General features: G+C 37.6%; 1 protein-coding gene across 1 annotated transcript in view; it reads left to right on the top strand.

Annotated features, from left to right (window-relative positions):
* Positions 1–20,717, top strand: part of LOC134859859 (ecto-NOX disulfide-thiol exchanger 2-like) — a 148,518-nt gene that overhangs the window by 122,621 nt on the left and 5,180 nt on the right. Inside the window, exons 8-13 of the mRNA XM_063876605.1 lie at positions 413–519; positions 3,706–3,826; positions 7,456–7,643; positions 10,948–11,088; positions 16,828–16,884; positions 17,575–17,680. Coding sequence (XP_063732675.1) covers positions 413–519; positions 3,706–3,826; positions 7,456–7,643; positions 10,948–11,088; positions 16,828–16,884; positions 17,575–17,680 — 720 coding nt within the window. The remainder of the gene's footprint in view (positions 1–412; positions 520–3,705; positions 3,827–7,455; positions 7,644–10,947; positions 11,089–16,827; positions 16,885–17,574; positions 17,681–20,717) is intronic.

Raw genomic sequence — 20,717 nt, 5'->3', positions numbered from 1 at the left:
TTCTAAGTCGAGAGTTGTTGATCCAACGTATCTGTCAGGGCGACTTATTTCAATGCGAGAACTTTGCTGTATAAATACCATCAAAAGCTCAGGAACCACAACTGATCAAGACAAGATGAGGAAGCGATCCAAACAGTTTACCTCAGCTGGTCTTTTTAAAATGGTGTCAAGTAAATTTAGATCAAGTTATAATGGGTCTCCTTTGTCCTACTATGTTTTTAATATATTTATTTGTGTAAATTACGACACAAAGTTATTCATATTTGACATAGGTCAGACACATACACATACAAGAGACTCACAGCTCTTTTCCCCGCAGCTTAATTAGTTATTTAACACATTTCTTTCTTTCTTTCTTTCTTTCTCATTCTTCCCCTTCCCTATTTTTACTCATTTTTCTGCCTCATTAAAGTCGAACAGATTGTGTCTGTATTCCACGCTGCTTCCAAACAAAAGGCATGGGACCATTTCTCCAAACCGCAGCGGAAGAACCTGGATTTATGGCGCATCCAGGTCGAGGTTGGTACTTTAATGCTTAAGGATGTTTTAGTGTTGCAACAACAAGTATGTATGTAGCTGTTTGTAGTTTTTGTAAGGGTCTGCTTAGCGGACCTTTTGCAGGAGAGTAAAACAAAGATAAATTGTGTTTCTGTAATAACAGCAAAAGGGCCTAATATGTAACCCTGACTAACTCCCAAGCAAAGTTGACAAAGGCTGAAAAAGTTTAATCCAACTAAAAATGTAGGCCAACTTTTACTACGAATATACATATCATTTCCTCTACTAAAATCTACTTTTATTTAGGTTGAAAAATTGGTTCCCAAGTTCTTGTTAGTTTTGAGCAGATGATATGCTGACTGTTGTCATATATTAACAGAGAGCAAAGTTGACTTTTTTCTTATTATTATGTACTTTCAGAAAATGTCCACATTAATTATGGCAAAGATTTGTGTTTATTGGAGTCTGTGATCTGTTTTATTAGTGGTGCAGCATTAGTTAAAGATCTCATCTCAGAGTGTAGAAAGTATTGAGTTAGGGATGTAATCAACAACCAGATATTACACACACACAAACCACTGCATATAAAGTGTTATATCTACACACCGAAACCATGTCATAGCAGATAAGGCTTTGTCACAGCATGCGGCTGAAACAATGTATCTGTTGAATGTCAATGAGTTCCTACTCTTTGTGAATATTCATGTACAGTATCAAAAGAGAATAGCGTTCATTCCGCTCCATCCCCCGGAGAACTATGAAAATGCTAATATGTTTTCCAAAAATAGATCTATGACATTAACAAGCATTCAAAACCGCTGCTGGGAGCTGTCCGCATTACATTGTTGATACATTAATCACACTTTTCACTTTAACCCACGAATATTGATTTGCTGTTAGGCGGAGCACCATGCCTCTACACGTTGTTAAATCCCTTGTGAAATGACAGTACCCTTTGCATCAGAGAGCGCACAGGGTGAGTGTTTGTTCAGATCCCCATGTTTGTTACTGCTGCGGTCGGAAAGCCTCTTGTGTTCAACATAAGTGTAAATCAGCTCCTGAATTATTATGGGTGCCTCAGTCAAGCTGGGTGTCGTTCCCATCACTGTATCCATAATAAGACAAACTGCCTCACCATCTGTACTCCAGCCAGACTGCAGCAGAATTCAGCCATAACTCTGTCTAAACACGATTCATACTTGGTGCTCTTTTAGTTGCCTAAATTAAGTGTATCTAATTCTAATAAGTCACAATTTACCTCTGTTCTTTTCTTCCCTTTCAGTAAATGTATTCCATCTTTCATGCATGCTGTTTTCTTTTAATTTAAAACCAACTCTTCAATGATATCTATTCACCTCATCAAACATCTATCGACTCTTAAGTTAAGATGTGAAATTGTAAAGTTTGGTATGCATTTTAACGATGCTCAGTGAAACTTTTCAAATAAAACAAAATATGTGAACAAGAGTATGCCTTGTATGCAGGTTAGGAAAACATTTGAAGGGTCATGGCTTGAGAGTATGGGATGACAAGTTTGTCAATCTGAATGTTGGTCTATCACTTTGGTCCTGACTTAAAAATCTCAAGGATTGGTTTCCACTGTAGCTCTGGTTATACTTTTACCTTTTAGTAATCGCACCATCATCATGTCACCATTGGCATTCCAATTTAGCCTCATCTGTTCTTAGATTCAAGCATTTTTTAAGGAAATATTAGCATCCTCATAAGATAAACTAAGATGGCCAGAATGAAAAACATTAAACCTGCTAACTATTAGCATATTAGCATTTTCCTTCCGAGCATGTTAGCATGGACCTTTAGTTCAATTTAAAGTCTCTATTGGACGTAGGAATTCAGAGGAGGAAGAAGTGTGACATTTTGGTAGGGACACAAATTGAGGAGCAGAAACATTTCATTTGGCAGACCACAATTTGTTTCCTGTTTCTTAAAAACTGTAAGTGTCTTAATTTAACCATCACTTCAGTAACCGTTCATTTTGTAGTCATGACAATGTAGGTTCCATAAAAAAAGTTATTATATTAACTTCAAAATAAATATGTCTTTAACGAAACCAAGTTTTTGTGTTTAGTTGTAAGAAAAAGAAGAAGAGAAACTTGTGTAATTTGCAGTAGTTTTGGATAGCATATAGGCTGGCAAACAATCTCTTCCTTCTCCGACTGATAAAAGGCAGCAGTGGATATTCTATATCTATATCTATTCCTACTACTTCCTTATACTGTCTAAATGTCACAAACTTTTAGGGTGTATGTTTTTTTTAGATGAATTATCTTGTTTTAAAAGCCATATTTGTAACTTTGTTCAAAGGCTTGATGCATAGAAAAACCATGGAGAATCAGTTGAACCAAATCTGTGTAAAGGCTTCGGCTGCCAAGGAAATCATGTGCACAGACAAAGTGTCACGTCCCTTCATGCACTCACTAAGGTAAAGCATGTTATGTCACTTAGGGGCAGCAGCCTTCCTTCCCCTTTGACATGGCACAGGAAATTGAAGTGAACCAATTGAAAACCAGACATTAGAAGAAAAACAACATAGAGATCTGACCATCATGGCCATTGTTGCATGTTGTGTTCTATGTGTTATTCATTTTCCCTTGAGGTTTTTTTAGAAAAGATATACATTTTTTTTATGTTTCTTTCCCCGAATACTAGAAAGCATTTGAATGGTTTTCCTGGTGTAAACAGCAAGGTGTCAGATTCATGAAGATTATTTTGTCTTTGATCGTTAGCTTTTTAACAGCCTCAATAGCCTGTTTTAATCCTGTTGTCTTTTATCTGTTCGATACTTTCACACTGCATTAACCCTCCAATGTGATATAGAACAGATTTGTTTCTGTGTTTGTGTATGTGTGTGTACATATTGGGCTAAAAGAGTCAGGTAGGGGTCAATAGGATCTTTCTACAGGTCAAACTGTACCAGGCAACATTATAAAATGTTAGATTCAGTGGCTGATGTGTATCCCTCTGTTGCCACGTTAACTTCTGACGAACGCAGCGTATGTGTGTATGCTTGTAGGGTGTTGTCATCCAGCCCCCTAGCCCAGATGTGAGTGTGTATATTTAAAGGCCTGTGAACCTTGAGCTGAAAGCCCAACGACTATAAACAGATGGCTGTGTGTGTTCTGCAGTACTTTGCAGTACATTCACAATGCATATGTTTACCTGCCTTATGTTTGCTGTGTTTTGCAGAAGATTAGAAACATGCACAATGAGCAGCTGATGGGCATCAGGGGAGAGGAGGAGATGGAAATGTCTGACGATGATATGGTGGACTCCTCGGCTACCAACAGCAAAGACTCTGAGGACTCAGGTACAAATATTTTAATGACGTGGGCATTTAGCACACTGTCACGCACTACCAGTCGATTCTGTACATACCACTCTTGTTTGGTAAAAAATGTGATATTCACAACAAAAAAAGACTTAACTTTGCACTGCGATACATTAGGAGGGTGCAAAAATATAATTTACTGTTTTTTGTTTTTTTTAGTTCGCCGTACGCTAGTGGAAAACTAATGTCTACTAGTGTATATATAATATATAATATTTTATAATTGGATTCAAATAATTAATGCAACAAGGTGTGCATCATGTTTATGTGGCAGCTGTTACAAGTGGAGTTCATTTTAAATAGTTACATTTATCCGCTTGGTGTTTATTTTTGCTTTGGTCACAAATTACTTGGTGGCACAGGAGGTTGAAGTGAACATTTGACCCGCTCCATAATTTGATTATTCTATTTGCAGCATAGTTTACTGTAGGTCGCATGCAATTCTTCAGTGTGTTCAGTGGGGTCCATCAAATTGCTTGCACAAAAATTGCATTACAGCTGTTTCTCCTCAAAGAAATCATTGAATCTTAAATCACAAACACAGAGAGAGAACCTGGCCTGCATTACCTCTGAAGAAAATCTGTAATCTGATATTAGAAACAAGCAACACGATAACAGATAAAAGAAGCTGTGCAGAACGGAAATAAAGCTAATCTTTTGAAATATCTGTTCTGGAGGAAAGTCTCGCCCTTTAGGCTTCATATTGGGAGAAGCTTTGTTATTATTACTGCAGTGAATCTCTGCACTGATAAATCTGATATGCGACCAACAAAAGAACCTGTGAAATTAAACAGGGAATAAGGCATAGCTGAAGCCGCTTCTAATGAAAAGATGTCACATTGTGGGCGTACTTTGTGGAATTTGATAAATCATGTAGGTGGGTACAGTAAACCATGTGCACAGAGTCACAAAAGCAGAAAGAAGCCGAAAAAGAAATCTCAGCTCTCAAGTTATGGCTCAGGGTGTCCTGTCACAGCACACAGATTAATGGGGGAATAAACTGTTGTTGTTCTCCAAATGTGTTGTGTACAGTGTGTGACTACATATTGGAAGTTGGACAAACTGTCGGCTGTCCTTAGGCACCAAGTTAAGATTTTATAATCAATAATATCTTCATCCCTTCTCTGATGAAAAAACATACATTAGCCTGGAAGCTAGGGTATCCATGTTCATTTGATCATGTTTCCACACTAACCTTGAGAAGAATTCAAATATAGTCCTTTGAAAGTACGTGTCAACACACAAAAACATATATATGACATTATGAGAATATCCGACACTTGAATTTATATATATTTTCAAATATTTCTGTTGAATAAAACCACCCTACCTCCCTTCCCCCTTCACCATGTTCGTTAAAGTCTCTGTGACATGGTAACATGATTTATGTCATAAAGGTGGAATTGAGCACAATTCAGGATATTACCTTGTAATTTATATCATTATTTCAGCACCCTTCTGGATGAAATATTAGACATCTTATTATTGGGTGTCTTTCTGATTTGACTAGCAGTCAATGCAACAGCAGGGCTTTATTGACAATAATTGTAATAATAACAGGGAATGTGATTGATGTTCATCCCTCTCTTTACCATCTAAAGAAAGGGATGAACACTTTAGATTTATTTCAAAGCTGAAAAGAAAGAGCCTTATTCACTCAGAAAATAACAAACATAGTTCATGAAATTTGCATTCTTCTGGTAATTATTTAAAAGTGTGTATCTTCGCTGATTTGATTCACACCCTAGCAAACACACAGGAGACCTGCTGATTAAAGAGCTGTGTGAAGTGTTAAACCCGTAATAGATGAAAACAAAGCATACAATAACGTACTACACTATAGAAAAACAAAACCGCAGTTTGACTCCAAGTCAAGTAAAAACAATCAAGACACAAATGAAAATAAGTTTGTTTTGTGTGCTACAGATGGACATCAGGACATCATAAAGCTTTCAATCTACCCATATGGATAAATAGATTATGAGAAAGACTGTGTTGTCACAAGGCAGTTGATCAGATTGAGGCGCAGATGGTAAGCTCAGACTCTAGCTGATGTATAAGTGTTGATTTTAACTGTAGCTCCAGACAAAAGCTTTAAGGCAACAGTTAAATCTACCAGGACTCCTTATGGGACAGTCAGCGTTGGAATCCTCCATGTTTAAATGATGTCAGATCTTCCCTCAGTCCTTGCTGGCTGACTTTTCACCCTGCCTTTGACTGTGGCTGTTTAGATCAATACTTCTAAAGCTGACTCATACCAAGCAACCTATTTCTTTCTCAGTAGTAACTGGCCCTAATCTCCAGCATGTCCATGTGTATCAACCATAGGATTGATAAAGGAAGTGGACAAATATTGGGACAACAACCATGGCTTTGTGGCCCACAGTGTTGAAGGGGTTGGCAGTTTGGCCTTTGCCACGTTGTTTTTTTGCATCCGAGAGAGTAATACCAAGTACAACTAAACACTGAAAGACAATTTTAAACGACCACGATGTTCCAATTAACTTTAATGATCTGATCACACTTTGACCCAGACAACAGCATGGTACTGGCCTGTCAATCACAAGGTATCCCAGCCCTTAAGCATACCCTGCATAGTTGTGTATTTTTACTCTAAAATTCTATACAACTGGACTGTTCTGCAGCCTTAGGAGTTGGCCCATGTTGAATTTGAGGGAGAATGTTAGTTTAAGACAGGCTTTGGTTTCACTTACCAGACCCGAAGGTTGCCGCCTTGTATCCACCAGCACACTGATGCATTATGGTCTGTTTGTTTCTGAGGGGTCCTAGGCTTCAACAGGAGTGTTTTATAACTCAAGAGCTATGAGAAATAAGTCAGTTTAAACAATTCAGATAATGGATAAGGTCACAAAGGCAAAATACATCTTGCAATAGATATTAAAGCTTCTAGTAAGTGTACTAGAAATCTGATTTGGGGGAATTTTAGATCAATAAACCTGCTTTTTTTCTGCTTTCAGTCACACTACAGTCAGTGGGAATTACATTTCTTCTTGAAAGTTATTTGTGAAAAAAAGAACAGGAAAAATGAAAACCTATTGAAGTCAAAAACCTATTAAGAGATAAAGGGCATTTTCCATTTTTCAAAAGGAATTGTATTTTATTGCCTTCATGGGAACACCATTTCTTAAACGCTCTCATACCCTGCATTTGGTTCACAAATGTAAAAGGAGGGAGAGTCATCTTTGTAGAAACGTCTCTTGAGGGTTTCTCTGCGCTTTCCTGTTATTAAGATTAAACAGAATTCATTTTGCTGCAGCATTTTATTTTAAAGTCCTGCTATTCGTAATGTCTCTGCACGAGGTAAAAGAAAAAAAGACGTGATCGTGTTTTTAACTCTCAAGTTGTTGGATATGTGTAATACTTACATTTAGTTCACACCAGTGGACTATTGGAACAAAGTGAGTGTGAGTTAATTTACTAGTATTCACAAATATATACCTAGAGCTTGTTGTTTCAAAAGTAGTCAAGAAATTGACCTGAATTGGAAACTCAGAGAAAGAAAGCAATAGGTTTAAAACAGAAACTAGACAGATTTAAATTATTTGCTGATTTAATTTAATGTGTTTGTGTCCCGTGTGATTCTGCAGCTGTTTCTCAAGCGGAAGCCTTAAAGGAGGAGAATGACTCTCTGCGCTGCCAGCTGGACGCCTACAGGAACGAGGTGGAGCTGCTCAAACAGGAACAAGGCAAGAACCAATCAAACATCAGCGAGGAGGACAACACACACTCTCAGCAGCTCAGCTTCCTGCAGCAGGCTCTGCAGGGCATGCAGAAGGTATGTGTCGTACATACTAAAGAGGCTTCATACAGTAGGAAGGAAGTTTATACAAAGTACTGTAAATCCAAAGAGTGAGGTCTACTAATATAAAACCATACTTGCAGAAAGAAAGATAGAAATGGAAAAGAAAAAAGATTTGTATTAGAGCTTTATGCTTTAGAGAATCTCCATTCTACCAGAATATTAAGAGATCACTTAACTGTTGCAATTGATTCATAACACAGGTCCTTCATCAGAGAAGACGATGTACAAAAGCCCCATTTTCGTCATGCAGGGAGTTTGTTGGCTTCTGTGTTGTTCCAATCAGCATGATCGCCGTCTTTATTGCTGTTAAAGCAGCTTCAATTTTGGCATTCCAGTGCCATATGTGATATTGCAAAATCATAGGACTGATTTTTTGAGTGTGAAAGGGAGCTTTGGCTTATCATAGCTATTAGTAATCAGGGCTTAAGGGAAGATCATTTCAGACTGTACTTCATGGCCTCAGGTCCTCTACAGAGTGTTGTACAAGGAACATTTTTTATCAAAGTTCACTGTAAAAGAAGTCAAAACAGTTAACATTAAGAAGCAATGACATTTAAGCTTTTTGTCCAGCAGTATTTTCTGATGGAAAAGTCTCTTTTAACCGATAAAGTTTATATTAGGGTAACCGGAATTTCTTTCAAAATAAGTAACAAAATGTTTCTTCTACAGGCAACGTTAGTCAAACTAGATTTGAAAGATCCCAGGGGTCAGGGCTATGGTTTTAAAAGGCATGAAACGATTAACATTAGGATACTCGCTCAGTGTTTCTGTTAAATTTGTAGTTGTGCCAGTCTGAGTTTTTTGGTGCTAAAGCTATACACCTGGCTTTGTTGCTTCCAGGTGTGTTTAAAGACCCTGCACACCCACACAGGTGTTTTCCCTTTGAGTAGACCTCTGCTATAGGTATGCTGGGAAATATGAGTTCACTAAATGGCATATACCAATTAGGATGATAAAGAAATCAATTGTTCCGTCCAAACAGATGCAACAAGAGAGAGAGTGAGTCTACTCACCCACACAGTCCTGAAAGTGTGAGCTCTGATCAGGTGGACTTAGTGAGAACAGCTGAGTGGGCGTACGATGGCTGTGTAGGAGCGTTGAGGCTTGTCATGTTGTAATTATTTTATGCTTCAGGATTCAGGATTTCAACCCAAAATTGTAACTTTACAGACTGTTGCTTTTTTATGATGAAGTATTTAATATCCCTTCATTATACACTGTTATTTGGAAAAAAACTGAAATGTTAATTAGGTGCCATGGAGTCATTGCGGTAGGTGTTACGGAGATGGGAGACAAAACAGTGCATATATTATCAAATGAATTGCTAATGAGTATTACTATAGTCCTAGTTTTAATGCAGTTTTACATTTCATACCCTAAATCCCTACTTTATTAGTAAGCCTACAGTAAGCAGTTGTTATATAAATCTTTAATATGCAGTTTGGCAAAACATTTGCCTTCACAGCTGCAGTAAATGAAATATACAACTTTTTAATTTATATTTAATATTTTCTTAACTGTAATTAAATTAGCAAAAAGTACACCTTAAAAAACTACATTTGCAATATTTTCTTACAGTAACACTTGTGCCACAGACACTAATCCAATATTTGATAACTGCAGGCATGTGTTTATTGAGGGGACGGGACGTAAGGTATTGTTGTTAAATTGAACAATAGAATGTGGCCTTTTTACAGAAGCCACATCCTTAAAATGACTTGAATAATGAAAACCTGTTGTTCTGTGTCCTAAGGACCAGCTTTGAGAACCTCAGCTGTAGGCTATGTTTAGTAGAATCTTACCCTCAGGAACATTAAGTAATCCACTTGAAAAAATAACATTCCCTCGGGCGGCAATCCACTATTTTTCCGATCACATGCTGTGTTGTCAAACAGCCCCAGCTTGCGTTTACTCTTTCTTTAGCGAAGGTTTTGGTAGAAGATTTTTTTCCTCTTCTGTCTCATTTGACAAAGTGCCTTTTAATCACCTTTATGAAAAATGTCTCCAGCACGCATATGAAAACATCAGTAGACAATCTGAGCACTTCTCTTCTGAATAATAGATAGGTTCTTTCAAAGGCACAGTGCAATGTTTTCAGCAGATGCATTTATCCTGTAGGATAGAATTGATATTCTCCTTGAAACATAAAGTCTGCTAGAGCCCTTTTTACAAATAACAACATAAACACATAACACCTTTCCTCCGTCTGATAACATTGAAACATCAACGATTTTAGATTATATAGCACTATGATTGACTGCAGTTTAGTGTAATTCCCACTCTGTTAATTATTATTGATAAAAATATCCTCCGATCTGACAAAAGGCGTCATTTACATCTGACTCTGAACTACAATCTGTTTAGATCTAAATATGTTATCTGATTTGTTACATCAACGTGTAGGCCTTGTATTTACATCAGGAAATTGATTTGGATTGTTACTTGCATTTTTTCTGCATCATTATAGAAAATTGGATAAATAGTTTGGCGAGTTTGACAACATCCGATGGCAGCTTCTGTTTTTCAATTCTCAAATACCTGCTATACAGATTACATTTAAACCTTCCTGAGATTCAATCGTGTGTTTACTGTCACATGCAAATGCGACATGGGGGAAATAAATGCCAGACGTTAAAATGTATCAGATTTGGTCAATTATATATTTCAGGTTTCTGCTTTCTAGCCTGTTATCCTGTTAACATATCATATGAGTACTAACAGTATTATAGTCTGTATAAATCAGCCAAATAAAATGTATTTTTGTCTTAAACAAATCTGAATTTTAAATTAGTTGTGTTGTTTTATGTCCTATATAACTATGTTGCAATGTTGGAGGAGCTTGGGACTTAGGACTTCATTGCAATTTCTACACTGTATCTACTTAACATATGACATTAAAACCTTTGAATTGATTTGAGACTGTTCACCATAACTTTAGACTGAGGTTTTTGAAAATGCCTCAGTGTATCAGTTGGGCTTACAGTATATAACCTTTCTTTGCTTTCACCTTCCTTATTTCAGGCTCATTATGTGCAGATCTGCGTCCATACCACTGCTCGGTCACAGCAGCCCCGATGTAACTGATGCATTATTCAGCACAACATTTAAAAAAGGAGCTGATAAAGGAGTTTGTTTTTTGGGGTTTTTTTTCTAACCTTTTGTATTTTTAAGGTTGGGACCCTGCATCACAGGAAATTATTCTCCCTCTGTCAAAGATCAGCACTGGGGAGACCAGGCTAAACATTAACAACTGACCCATCTTCCTCTTTGTGTTTAGCAACTGCTGAGAATGAGAGACGAGCTGAAGGAGCGAGAGGCAGCACTACAGAAGAGTAAAGAAGAAAAACAACAACTCAAGAAGCAAATCCATGACCTCAAATCAGGACTGCACAACCTGCAGCCTACACACACATCACAGGTAGGAAGAAAACACACAAACACACATTCTAGGTCAAGGTGTTCATGTTTTTGTCTAAATGGTAATTATGAATCCTTTTTTAACAGGCTTCATTTGTGGTATATTTAGAGAGAACAACATTTCATAATCTGTGTTGGTGCATGACACATTTTGCATATTTAATCGCAAATAAGATAAAAGATGTTTTCCCTAGAAGACCTGATAATGAACAAATAAATAATAAAATATTTCAGAAATATGAATGCATATGAAGTTAGTCCTTAAGATTTCACTCGTGGTTACACTATTTGATTTATAAAAGGAATCAGTTGATAATCTGCTTTTTCCTTTCCTGCCATCACCATGATCTTGTTTTGTAGACTCTGCACTATCCGCTGCTTCACTATAAAAGCAACACGATGTTTTGCCAGTTGAATGCTTTTAATGTGAACTTGAGAGCAGGAGAAAAAATTGGTTTGCATTAGCAGGAACTCAATACAGCTCTTATAGTCTGTAGAGAAGAAAAAAACAGTGAACTGAGATGCCAGTATCGAGCATTTACAAGAACTGAAGTAACGCGGTTACAGTAGGCTTTCTCCGGTAAGCTGGTTTCTTAAATGTCATGTACATGAATAACCTATTGGTTAGTGTAACTGGAAAACGGAATCAGGGAAACTTGATTACTTTACCTTAATTGTTCCAAGGGTTCGCTGTTTCTCTGCTATGTATACATGTATCACATTTTTAATTAGCCTTTTACAAGAGTGCATGTGAATTGCAAAACACCGAAGATGGCTAGAACAGCAGCTGGTTCAAAGGAGAGATCCCTTACAGAGCATTGATTCTCTGCATTTGGAGAAAAAACATCATATCTGACTTAAACTGAAAGAAAATAAACACCCTGCACCAGTCAGAAAAAACAACAGTGTCTTCTATAGCTAAAATAAGAAAGGCATGTCTCTTAAACTACTAGCATAGGTACAGAAGGCGAGAAATATTATTACTGACATTACATTAAATGACAAACAGTAACACTAGATTACATGCTGCATAATTTCCTGTTAATCACATGTTTGTAAAGGCAATTTAAACCTTGTTTAGAAAGGACAAAACATGGCACTAACAATAGAAACTACTAAGAGAATGTATTGAATAGCTATTACTGAAAATAAGCCGACGATAAGTTGTAGTAGTAAAAAGGATTTGAAATTAAATGTTAAAAGTATTAAATCTAAGAAGTCTTAATATTTCTAAACAAAAAAACTTTGACTGGTTTTGAAATGTCTTTCCCAGTTTCAGACTCAAATCTTGGTACAGCCTAAACCTGTGTGGAAGAAGGGGGTTGAGGGCTCTTTAAATCCGTGAACGAACTTTTACACCTAGGGAGATTTATTTTACAGTATGTAGTTTTGAATCGGAAAATGTTTGCACATCTTGGGAAATTACCCCGTGAAGGATCATTGCCACTCCTGTAATGTTGATGTTACATCGTAAAATAGAAAAGGACTGAGTAAAGGCAAACCAGAAGGTTGCTGTTTCTGCCACATTTTAGATGCTTAAATAGGGAATTTGATCAAGGTGCCCTTGACTGAGGGATTTACTTGATGAACAACGCTAATAAGGCTGCTAATGAGACAAGACTGTTATAATATAGAGTAGCTCTAAAGTTGAAATGCTTTTTGAAGCCGTTTCTGACTGTGTAAGGACTGTCCTTGAATTTTAGGGCAGACAAAAGCTGTGATGAAACCACACTCTCCTAACCCCTACAGTGTTGAAATTCACTGCTTTTGTACTCCGTAAGAGGAAGGGACATTTTTTAAATCACTGCAAAGAAGTCATTTGATTGCAGGTCACCTATTGACATACAACACAGATCGTATTCGGGGGGAAGTGTACTCCTACGCCTCTTATGTCTTCATTTCTTGCTGGCCTGTTTTGTCTCAGCACAGTAAGAAGGAAGAGAGCAGACATCAGATTGAGTTTAAAGTTCAATCAGCTATGTAATTGGATAATTATAAGAATAAAATGGCACTGTCAAGTGGTGCCTGATGACTCTGGTGGCTCGCTGTGGGCTCTAAGGTCATCTTTTTGATTCAAAGAGCTGCTCAAGTTAGTTTGCTGTGAGCTGATGGAAGGTTGCTCATCTGGAGGTATTCATAAGTATTTACAAACGGCCACCACATCTGCCACTTCTGGATTTATCTCCTAGTTGTGTTCAGAACTGATGTGGCTCCTCTGGAGGAGACATTTTGTTGACTAGGAAGGATTAAAGAGATGGGGTTTTGAAGCTTTATTATTTTAGCTTGTTGTGGCTGACACTGGAGGGAGAGCCTTACCATAAGTTAAAGGGTGCACTCCATCCACCATTGCATTCCTCTTTTTTCAGGATCCAAGTAATGTTTCAGTAATGCTTTATTTCATTGTCTCCTAATTAATATAAAGAAAAGATTGATTGTTATTGTTTTTTCAAGGTATTTTCAATCTAATTTATTTTATTCACAGAGTACAATTACAAGACCTAAAGGAGATACAGTCTCCTACAAATGGGACCCCCACAAAAAATCTGAAGATAAAGACACTAAAATCTCCTTAAAATGAACAAAAAAAGCCTAAAACCTTAACTCCTAAGAGGTCCCAAGACATTCATGTTCTCAGTCAAAGTTGTTTAAAGCTTAGGTAAGCTATAATAAACATGAATTAGACAAAGGGAAAATAATGGTTCGAATTAAATGCATTTCAGAGTAGAGTAAAGTCCTCTTCTTTCCCAATAATTAGGACCATAATTACGAAGAGTGACTGTCCTCTGGCTTGTTTATTTGTTTGTGTTAGTTTGGTTCCTGTAATGTAGCTGAAGGCTGTACTCCATCAACCTGCTGCTCCCTCAGTCTGAGAGGAGTTTGTGTTTGTTTGTTCTCTTTCTTCATTTTATGAGAACCTAATGATATTAATTAGAATCAATACATTGTTAATTTGCCCTCACACTCCATCTCCAACTTTTATCATGGCTTTATCCAGGTTGTAACAGTAATAACTTGATTAACCGATAAAATAAAGGGTTAGTTACATGGATGTGTATGTCAGTTACCATGTAGATTCCCTCGTTGTCCTCTTTTATCTCTGCATATAGGTAGAGCTGTATAGTAGCAGACATGTTCTGGTGAAATCACCACAGTCCTCTATCTGGACTCAAGCTGATTTAACTCTGTTGCTAACAGTTCTGCAGTTTTCATTATCTTATATTGTGTTTTTCTTCCCTATTATGCTGCTGTAACACGCCAGGGACCAAAAGTTCAAATTACTTACATGTTGTAATAAAAAATGTCATTCAGTTTACAAGGTAGACAAGAACATAAGCAAGGATGGCATGTTGTAAAAGTTGCATGTAGCTGGGATCAAAGTTAGAGCACTATCTGCGCTAAAGCTATAAAGTATTTACTATAACTTTTTACATTTTAAATAATGCATCTCATCCACTATGACTTTATCTATTCATCTAATTCCAATCTTAGGTATTCAAGAAAAAGAGGTGTTTGTATGGGAGATGTGAAACAGTTGGTTGTGAAAAGCAGCAGAATTTCAACGTTCCAAGAACCCGTTGACAGTGAGACTGAGGAGTAAAAACATGTGCAGTGTGGGTCAGCAGAGGCAACAGGAAGATGTTGTTCTTCTGCTGGAGATTGTCAGGTTTCTGCTTCATCGCGCTCCCTTACCTCTCGTTTCCCAACAAGTACAACAAAAAATCAGGAGTACACATGCACACCACTCACTCCAACACAGCCAAAACACAATGATATAACCTACACACAGCTCAAGCCCAGTGTAGCCACAACACACACGCATACTTTCCGTTTAAATGTGGCACTCAGAAGGTAAAAGTATTTGCATTCTCTCGATCCGTCTCAGTTTTAGGAAAGGTTAGGATTTGCCTAAAAAGGATGATGACTTTGAAGTCTAAATGTAGAGTCTCGAACCACCAACGAGTAGCATGCTTGAAGTTAGTACTCATAATCAAAGCCTAAATAACGAATTGGCAGGGCTGATTAAGGACAATATGAAATAAATACGGCTGCTGTCATTTAAAAAAGTGTTGATATTAAGGATGTCAGTCAGAGAGAATTGCGAACTTAAAGAAGGTATACTTGAATATTTATAATGTCAATGTATTAATTAAGAATATGAAAACAATGTGGAAGCTTTTAGTTATAAACTTTACAGCGAATTATGACCTGGATCTGATGATACTCTCAGCTTTATGGAGCTGAGAGGTCCCTTTACTGTTTTGGTTCACTCTCGTGCAGTTTTTGGCTGCAGTAGACAGCTATTTTTTGGAGAAAAAGCTCTTAAAACCCACTATAGACTACCTGCTGAGCACCAAACCCTCGACAGGCACAATAGAGACTATCTGGTAAACATAGTGGAGCACTCGGCTTGAAAAAGCCAGATGTTTACCTCAGGAGTTAGTAGAGACCAAAGTGAAGATTGAATAGATAACATACCGGGGAGACTACACTTTTCTACACTCAATCGTCCAAAAAAGGTGGTTATGCAGCCAAAATCACATCAACTAAATACTTACCAAAATGTTCTGGCTATTAGAAATATAGCTCTTACTACATTAGCTCACCTACACTGATTCCTGTTGTTGTTAAAAATAATTACATCTAGTTAAATTCACTCTGCCTTGACCTTTCTCATCATGCTATTCAGGAACATTTCTGCGTATCATTTATATCGCAGCATAAGTATAAGCATGCAATGAAAAACAATAAAATAGGGGCAGTGGCGAGGATAGAATGAAGTCTGCCAATTTTTATTTAAATGTGTAGGTTAATTCACTGAAAACTCTTGCTTATATTATTCCATCATCTGGTGGAGGATAATATAATAAAAGAGTTCCCTCTTGGCATACCGTAGGTGGAGAATGCATTAACATACACTAAGACATATAATGTGTAAGGCATCCTGTCAGGCTGCTCTCACGCACGTGACAGGTCAGCTGTGTTTACACTGGATGGTAGATTACATATTAATTCACTGTGTGCGTTCACGCTGGACCGTAGCTGTCAGCGCTGCATTATTTCCTAATACTGGGTGTCTGCCTAATAATGCAGTTACCATATCTGCCCCATAGTCTCTTAAATCCACTCTCAAGATGTCATCTATCATCACACACCTGTCAGCAGTGCTTTCATGTGCTCTGCGCCTTCAGCCATGAAAGATACTTTTTAAACAGTATGTCACCATGTCATCTTAAACAACGTGTGTCTTTTCGTATTTATAAGGTACTTTTTGAATGCAGTTTTTTCTGAACTGTAGATGCAACTTTGATTCTACAAATCAACTGATTTCAAAGCAGCCCTAAAAATCAAAGTTCCAATTATTGTACCTTTCTATTCTTGCAGGCGTAGACATACACTCATTTTCACAGTTTGAATTTGCTTCATCTGATTTTACCTCCAAAACCTGAACTCAGAAAGTCCCTCTGAAACTAGGCCTTGTTCATGCTGCTGTGTGTGTGCGTGCGTGCGAGTGTGTGTGTGTGTGTGTGTGTGCGTGCGAGTGTGTGTGTGTGTGTGTGTGTGTGTGTGTGTGTGTGTGTGTGTGTGTGTGTGTGTGTGTGTGTGTGTGTGTGTGTGTGTGTGTGTGTGTGCGATAGAGAGTCAGAGACGGATGGAGGGTGACTTTTTGGTGTGTCTGATTGCATTAGTGGGTGACTTGTTTCTCGTTGACGTTTCCTCTCATTTTCCTAATTGACTCTAGCCGGAGACGTTGAACCAAGATGACAGAGGGAGTGAACAGAGTGCTAATCAAGTCAGTGTAAGTGCAAAATCCTTGAGCTTTTACTACTTTACTCAAAATATTTGTCATCCCATATTATTTTTTACTTATTTCCGTTCCTCTCCTCCCCTCCTTCCACTAACGCGGCATCATTACAGGCCAATCTGCATAGGGGGCGGCACTTGTCACTGACTTAGTGACGCAGACACAACTGGGTTAGAAAATCAAAAAATCTTTACAGAGAGAGTAAATCTTCACACATATTTGCACTTTCATATCAGACCACAACTTGAACACAAGGCCAACGCATCCTGATTTTACTCTGCTATCAGAAATCTCACTCAAATAATATGCAAATGAAAGCCACACACTTTTACAGCCACACACACATGCAAATGCACTTTTCCATTTTTAACGTCTGTGTATCTCAGACATACAGTGAACACCAGCGTGATCATTAGCAGCATTGTTAGCATTCCCTCTTCTAGCTTCATTCTTTCACTCCTTCATCTTGTTCTCATTGTGATGTTTTTCTTTTTATGTGGATAAGTTAGTGTTTATTTAGCTATTTTTGCATTTGCTTGTTGTGCAAAACTTTTCCCATGCTTGTTAAACACCCTAAAATAAGACTGTTATGACCCAGAGCCCTGGTTAGATGGTTTCTGTAGCATCAGTGTTTAATTGAAGTGTTGTGATGAAGAGGGTTTTGTGATCTCTGTGTTTCCTCAGGATGTAACGGCATCATCAGTGGTTTCGTGCAGTCAGGACAAGGAAGGTCTTCCAGAGAAGAATCGACTCAGTCCTGTCAACTCTGAGAGGGATGCACTTCTCATCGGTAGGCTGCCTTTCTGTATCTCCATGGCATTCCTACATTAACAAGTCAGCAATATACTTTTTACTTTTGGACCACACTTTCAAAATAAAGCCTAACAATGAAGTACAAATTACAAGATAGCTGTAGAATGAATCCGAGTGACGTAGTTTACTCTCAGATAGGCTATATGAGTGAGGTTATTAACATCCCAACAGTTTTTATATTTTATACACTCGTGGCAGGTGCCTTAGAATGCCTTTTCCAAACAAAATCTTCATTATGTAGTTTTTTATTCCAAGTGCAAGCAGCACTTTTAGCCGTGTTAGCAGCTCGTCTCCAAGGACTGCAGTGTCAGTCACTCCGTCAAACATCTCAATAAATACCACATGGTTTGCCATGGAGTGTGATATAGATATGCATGGAGCCCAGAGTGATAATTCAAATGAACTTTGGTGACTCCCTGAGTTTTTTCTCCAACACCATTGTCAGGTGATATATTTTACTTGTTCTAACACTTGTTTTTCAAACCAAATACCTACATGACTCCCATAAGACCCAGCTGTTCATTAATTAGAAAATGTTAAAATTCTAACAAGTCAAATTATTCCGCTAATCATTAGCATATTAGCAAACTGATATTAGCATGTAGCTCAAAACAACACAGTATAAAAACTGTGCAGACTCACAGAACCGCTCAATAGTACATGTTATTTGTGTTAGGGTTAAGATCTGAGCTCAACACAATTTTCAGTAGGACATTTTTCCACTAAAACACTAACAGGAAGTGCACAAAATTACACTGTAACAGCTAACTTTTTTAAGAAATGTAATGGAAAACTTAACTTGAACTACACTGCCGCTGGGGCACCAGAAAGCGAGTCTTACACAGGTAAATCATTTCCAATGTCCAGGCCAGAATATTGTGTTTGTTCGTTTAGTTTGTTGGATTCCGACAATACAATCACAATGAACAAGGTTTCACCGGTGGCCTTTCCTGTGGTCTCTGCTGCGGTGTTTCTCCTGGTAAAAAAACATATGTTTGTCTGGTGCGCCAATCCTACCACCACCAGTCCCAAATATATAATAATCACCAGGTGCCCGAAGTCACCAAGTGCCCAAATCCATCTTCTAAAATAAAAGCATTGAGAACTACTGAACCTAAAGTAACTGTGATAAATAATGATTAATTTAATACAAACGACAGCTAGAAAATAAATATTGAATTGCTAAATAACATAAACCAATATATAGCTCCAACACACACCTTTCAATATACAGAACTCAATACCATAATGCCAACAATAACAGCTTCCAAAGCAATGCTCTCAACAGGTATGTAACATCATTAGTTTCACAAAGGGAGCGCGTACTACACAGCTGATGAATTGGATTCAATTTGAAAGTATTGCATTGTACTTATTTTCCCTCCTTTGTGTAAAATAACCTCAGCGGGCCCTACCAATGCCACCTCTGCAGCAGTGTGTTTCTCCGATTTGCTTCAGTCACTTTGACGTAATAACTATGCATAATTACATAAAAATTAGAGTGTGAGAGAATGAAGATATGAAGAGAGAAAGAGCCCATTTTAATCATTAGATTACATAACACAATGTGACTTCATGATGATGGGAAATATGGCAAACATCTATCTCCCTTGTGTGTAATGAACTACATTATTTATAGAAGTAAACAAAGCCTCGTCCTATTTTGCTGCTTGTTTTTCCGGCACGCTGCATTTTCACATGTTAATTGTCAGAGACATCCGTTGGCTCAAAACATTAAAGATAAAACTTGCTCCGTCTTGTTTGGGAGATAAAGGAAATGCAAATTGTACTTTACCAAATGATACCTTTCTGCATTGTCCACTTGGGTGTGGTTTTACCATCTTCCTCCAGTGCCTGAAACCCTTGCATGTACTGTCTCATAGCAGGTAGTTAGGTAGTCAATGGTGCTTGTCCTCTGTTCATGCCCACTCTTGATGTTTACTGAGGCAGAGGCGGGCCACAGTTAAAGTTCCCGGCACCTTCTCATGTCGGAATCACTCCTCTTGACGTCTTGTTTGATGCTGAGTTGAAGTGAGCACCGCGGGGGGGGAAAGGGACACTCGGCTCCTGGAGGAAAACGTTTCATCAGGAAACAAAGGGTTGAATCTCTTTGACTTTTTCTTTCCCTGCACACAGGGAATGTAGATGATCACAGTTGTGTAATCTTTGAACTGTTTTCTTCTGGAGGAATGAGAGGCAAAAATACAGAAGATGAAAGTGTTTTTCTTTTGTATTGTTAAGGCTTTTTCAGGACAATGTTTTCAAAAGAATGAAACTCTTATTGCGCTTCTGAAAACGCCATTCAATCTTCTGTTACATCCTGTGAATGTCTTTATCTTTTTTCTTCCTATTTGGCCCTTGTATGTACACAGTTGTAGGATTTTACTATGGGATGTTTTTAGAAATACTTAGGTCAAGACTCCAAATTCTCCCAGTTTAACACAGGACCTAAGATTTTTTGGTCTGACCAAAATCCAAAATCAAATGATCAAAGACTATTGACTATTCAAAAACCTAATATAGTTATCTAAATCTTCCTTTAAATCTCCTTTTACACTACAAGTTTCCCTTGAATTGTTATTGATGTAGTTTGCCTGAAAAATTAATCATAAAATAAACAAAATCAACCTCTTAAAATACTTTTTTTTATTGAGGACTCATTAGCTACGAAGTGGGAATGCCATAACAGTTCAGAAGCAGGACGTGGGGAAAGTACTATATATGTTTCAGCTTAACGCTACATAATATGCATATGACTATTTTTGCAGTAGTTTCCTTTAACTATATTTAATGGGATTTGTGCAGTTTAAAAAATAACATGATTTTTTACTAAAGTAGGTCATCACCATCTTTTAACATGTATCCATACATTTTGTCAAATAAAGTCACACATTCCAATCTATCCCTCATCCCCTCCTCTTGTTGCTTTGTATAATCTGAATGTGTATGTTTTCCCTGTCAACATGAAAACACACATTGAGATAAGAACATCTGGAGTACCTCCACCTTAATCT

The sequence above is a fragment of the Eleginops maclovinus genome, chromosome 23 (assembly GCF_036324505.1).
Source record: "Eleginops maclovinus isolate JMC-PN-2008 ecotype Puerto Natales chromosome 23, JC_Emac_rtc_rv5, whole genome shotgun sequence".
Taxonomy (NCBI): Eukaryota; Metazoa; Chordata; class Actinopteri; order Perciformes; family Eleginopidae; genus Eleginops; species Eleginops maclovinus.
Note: the sequence above shows the minus strand (reverse complement) of the source record. Positions and strands in the feature narration are given on the sequence as shown.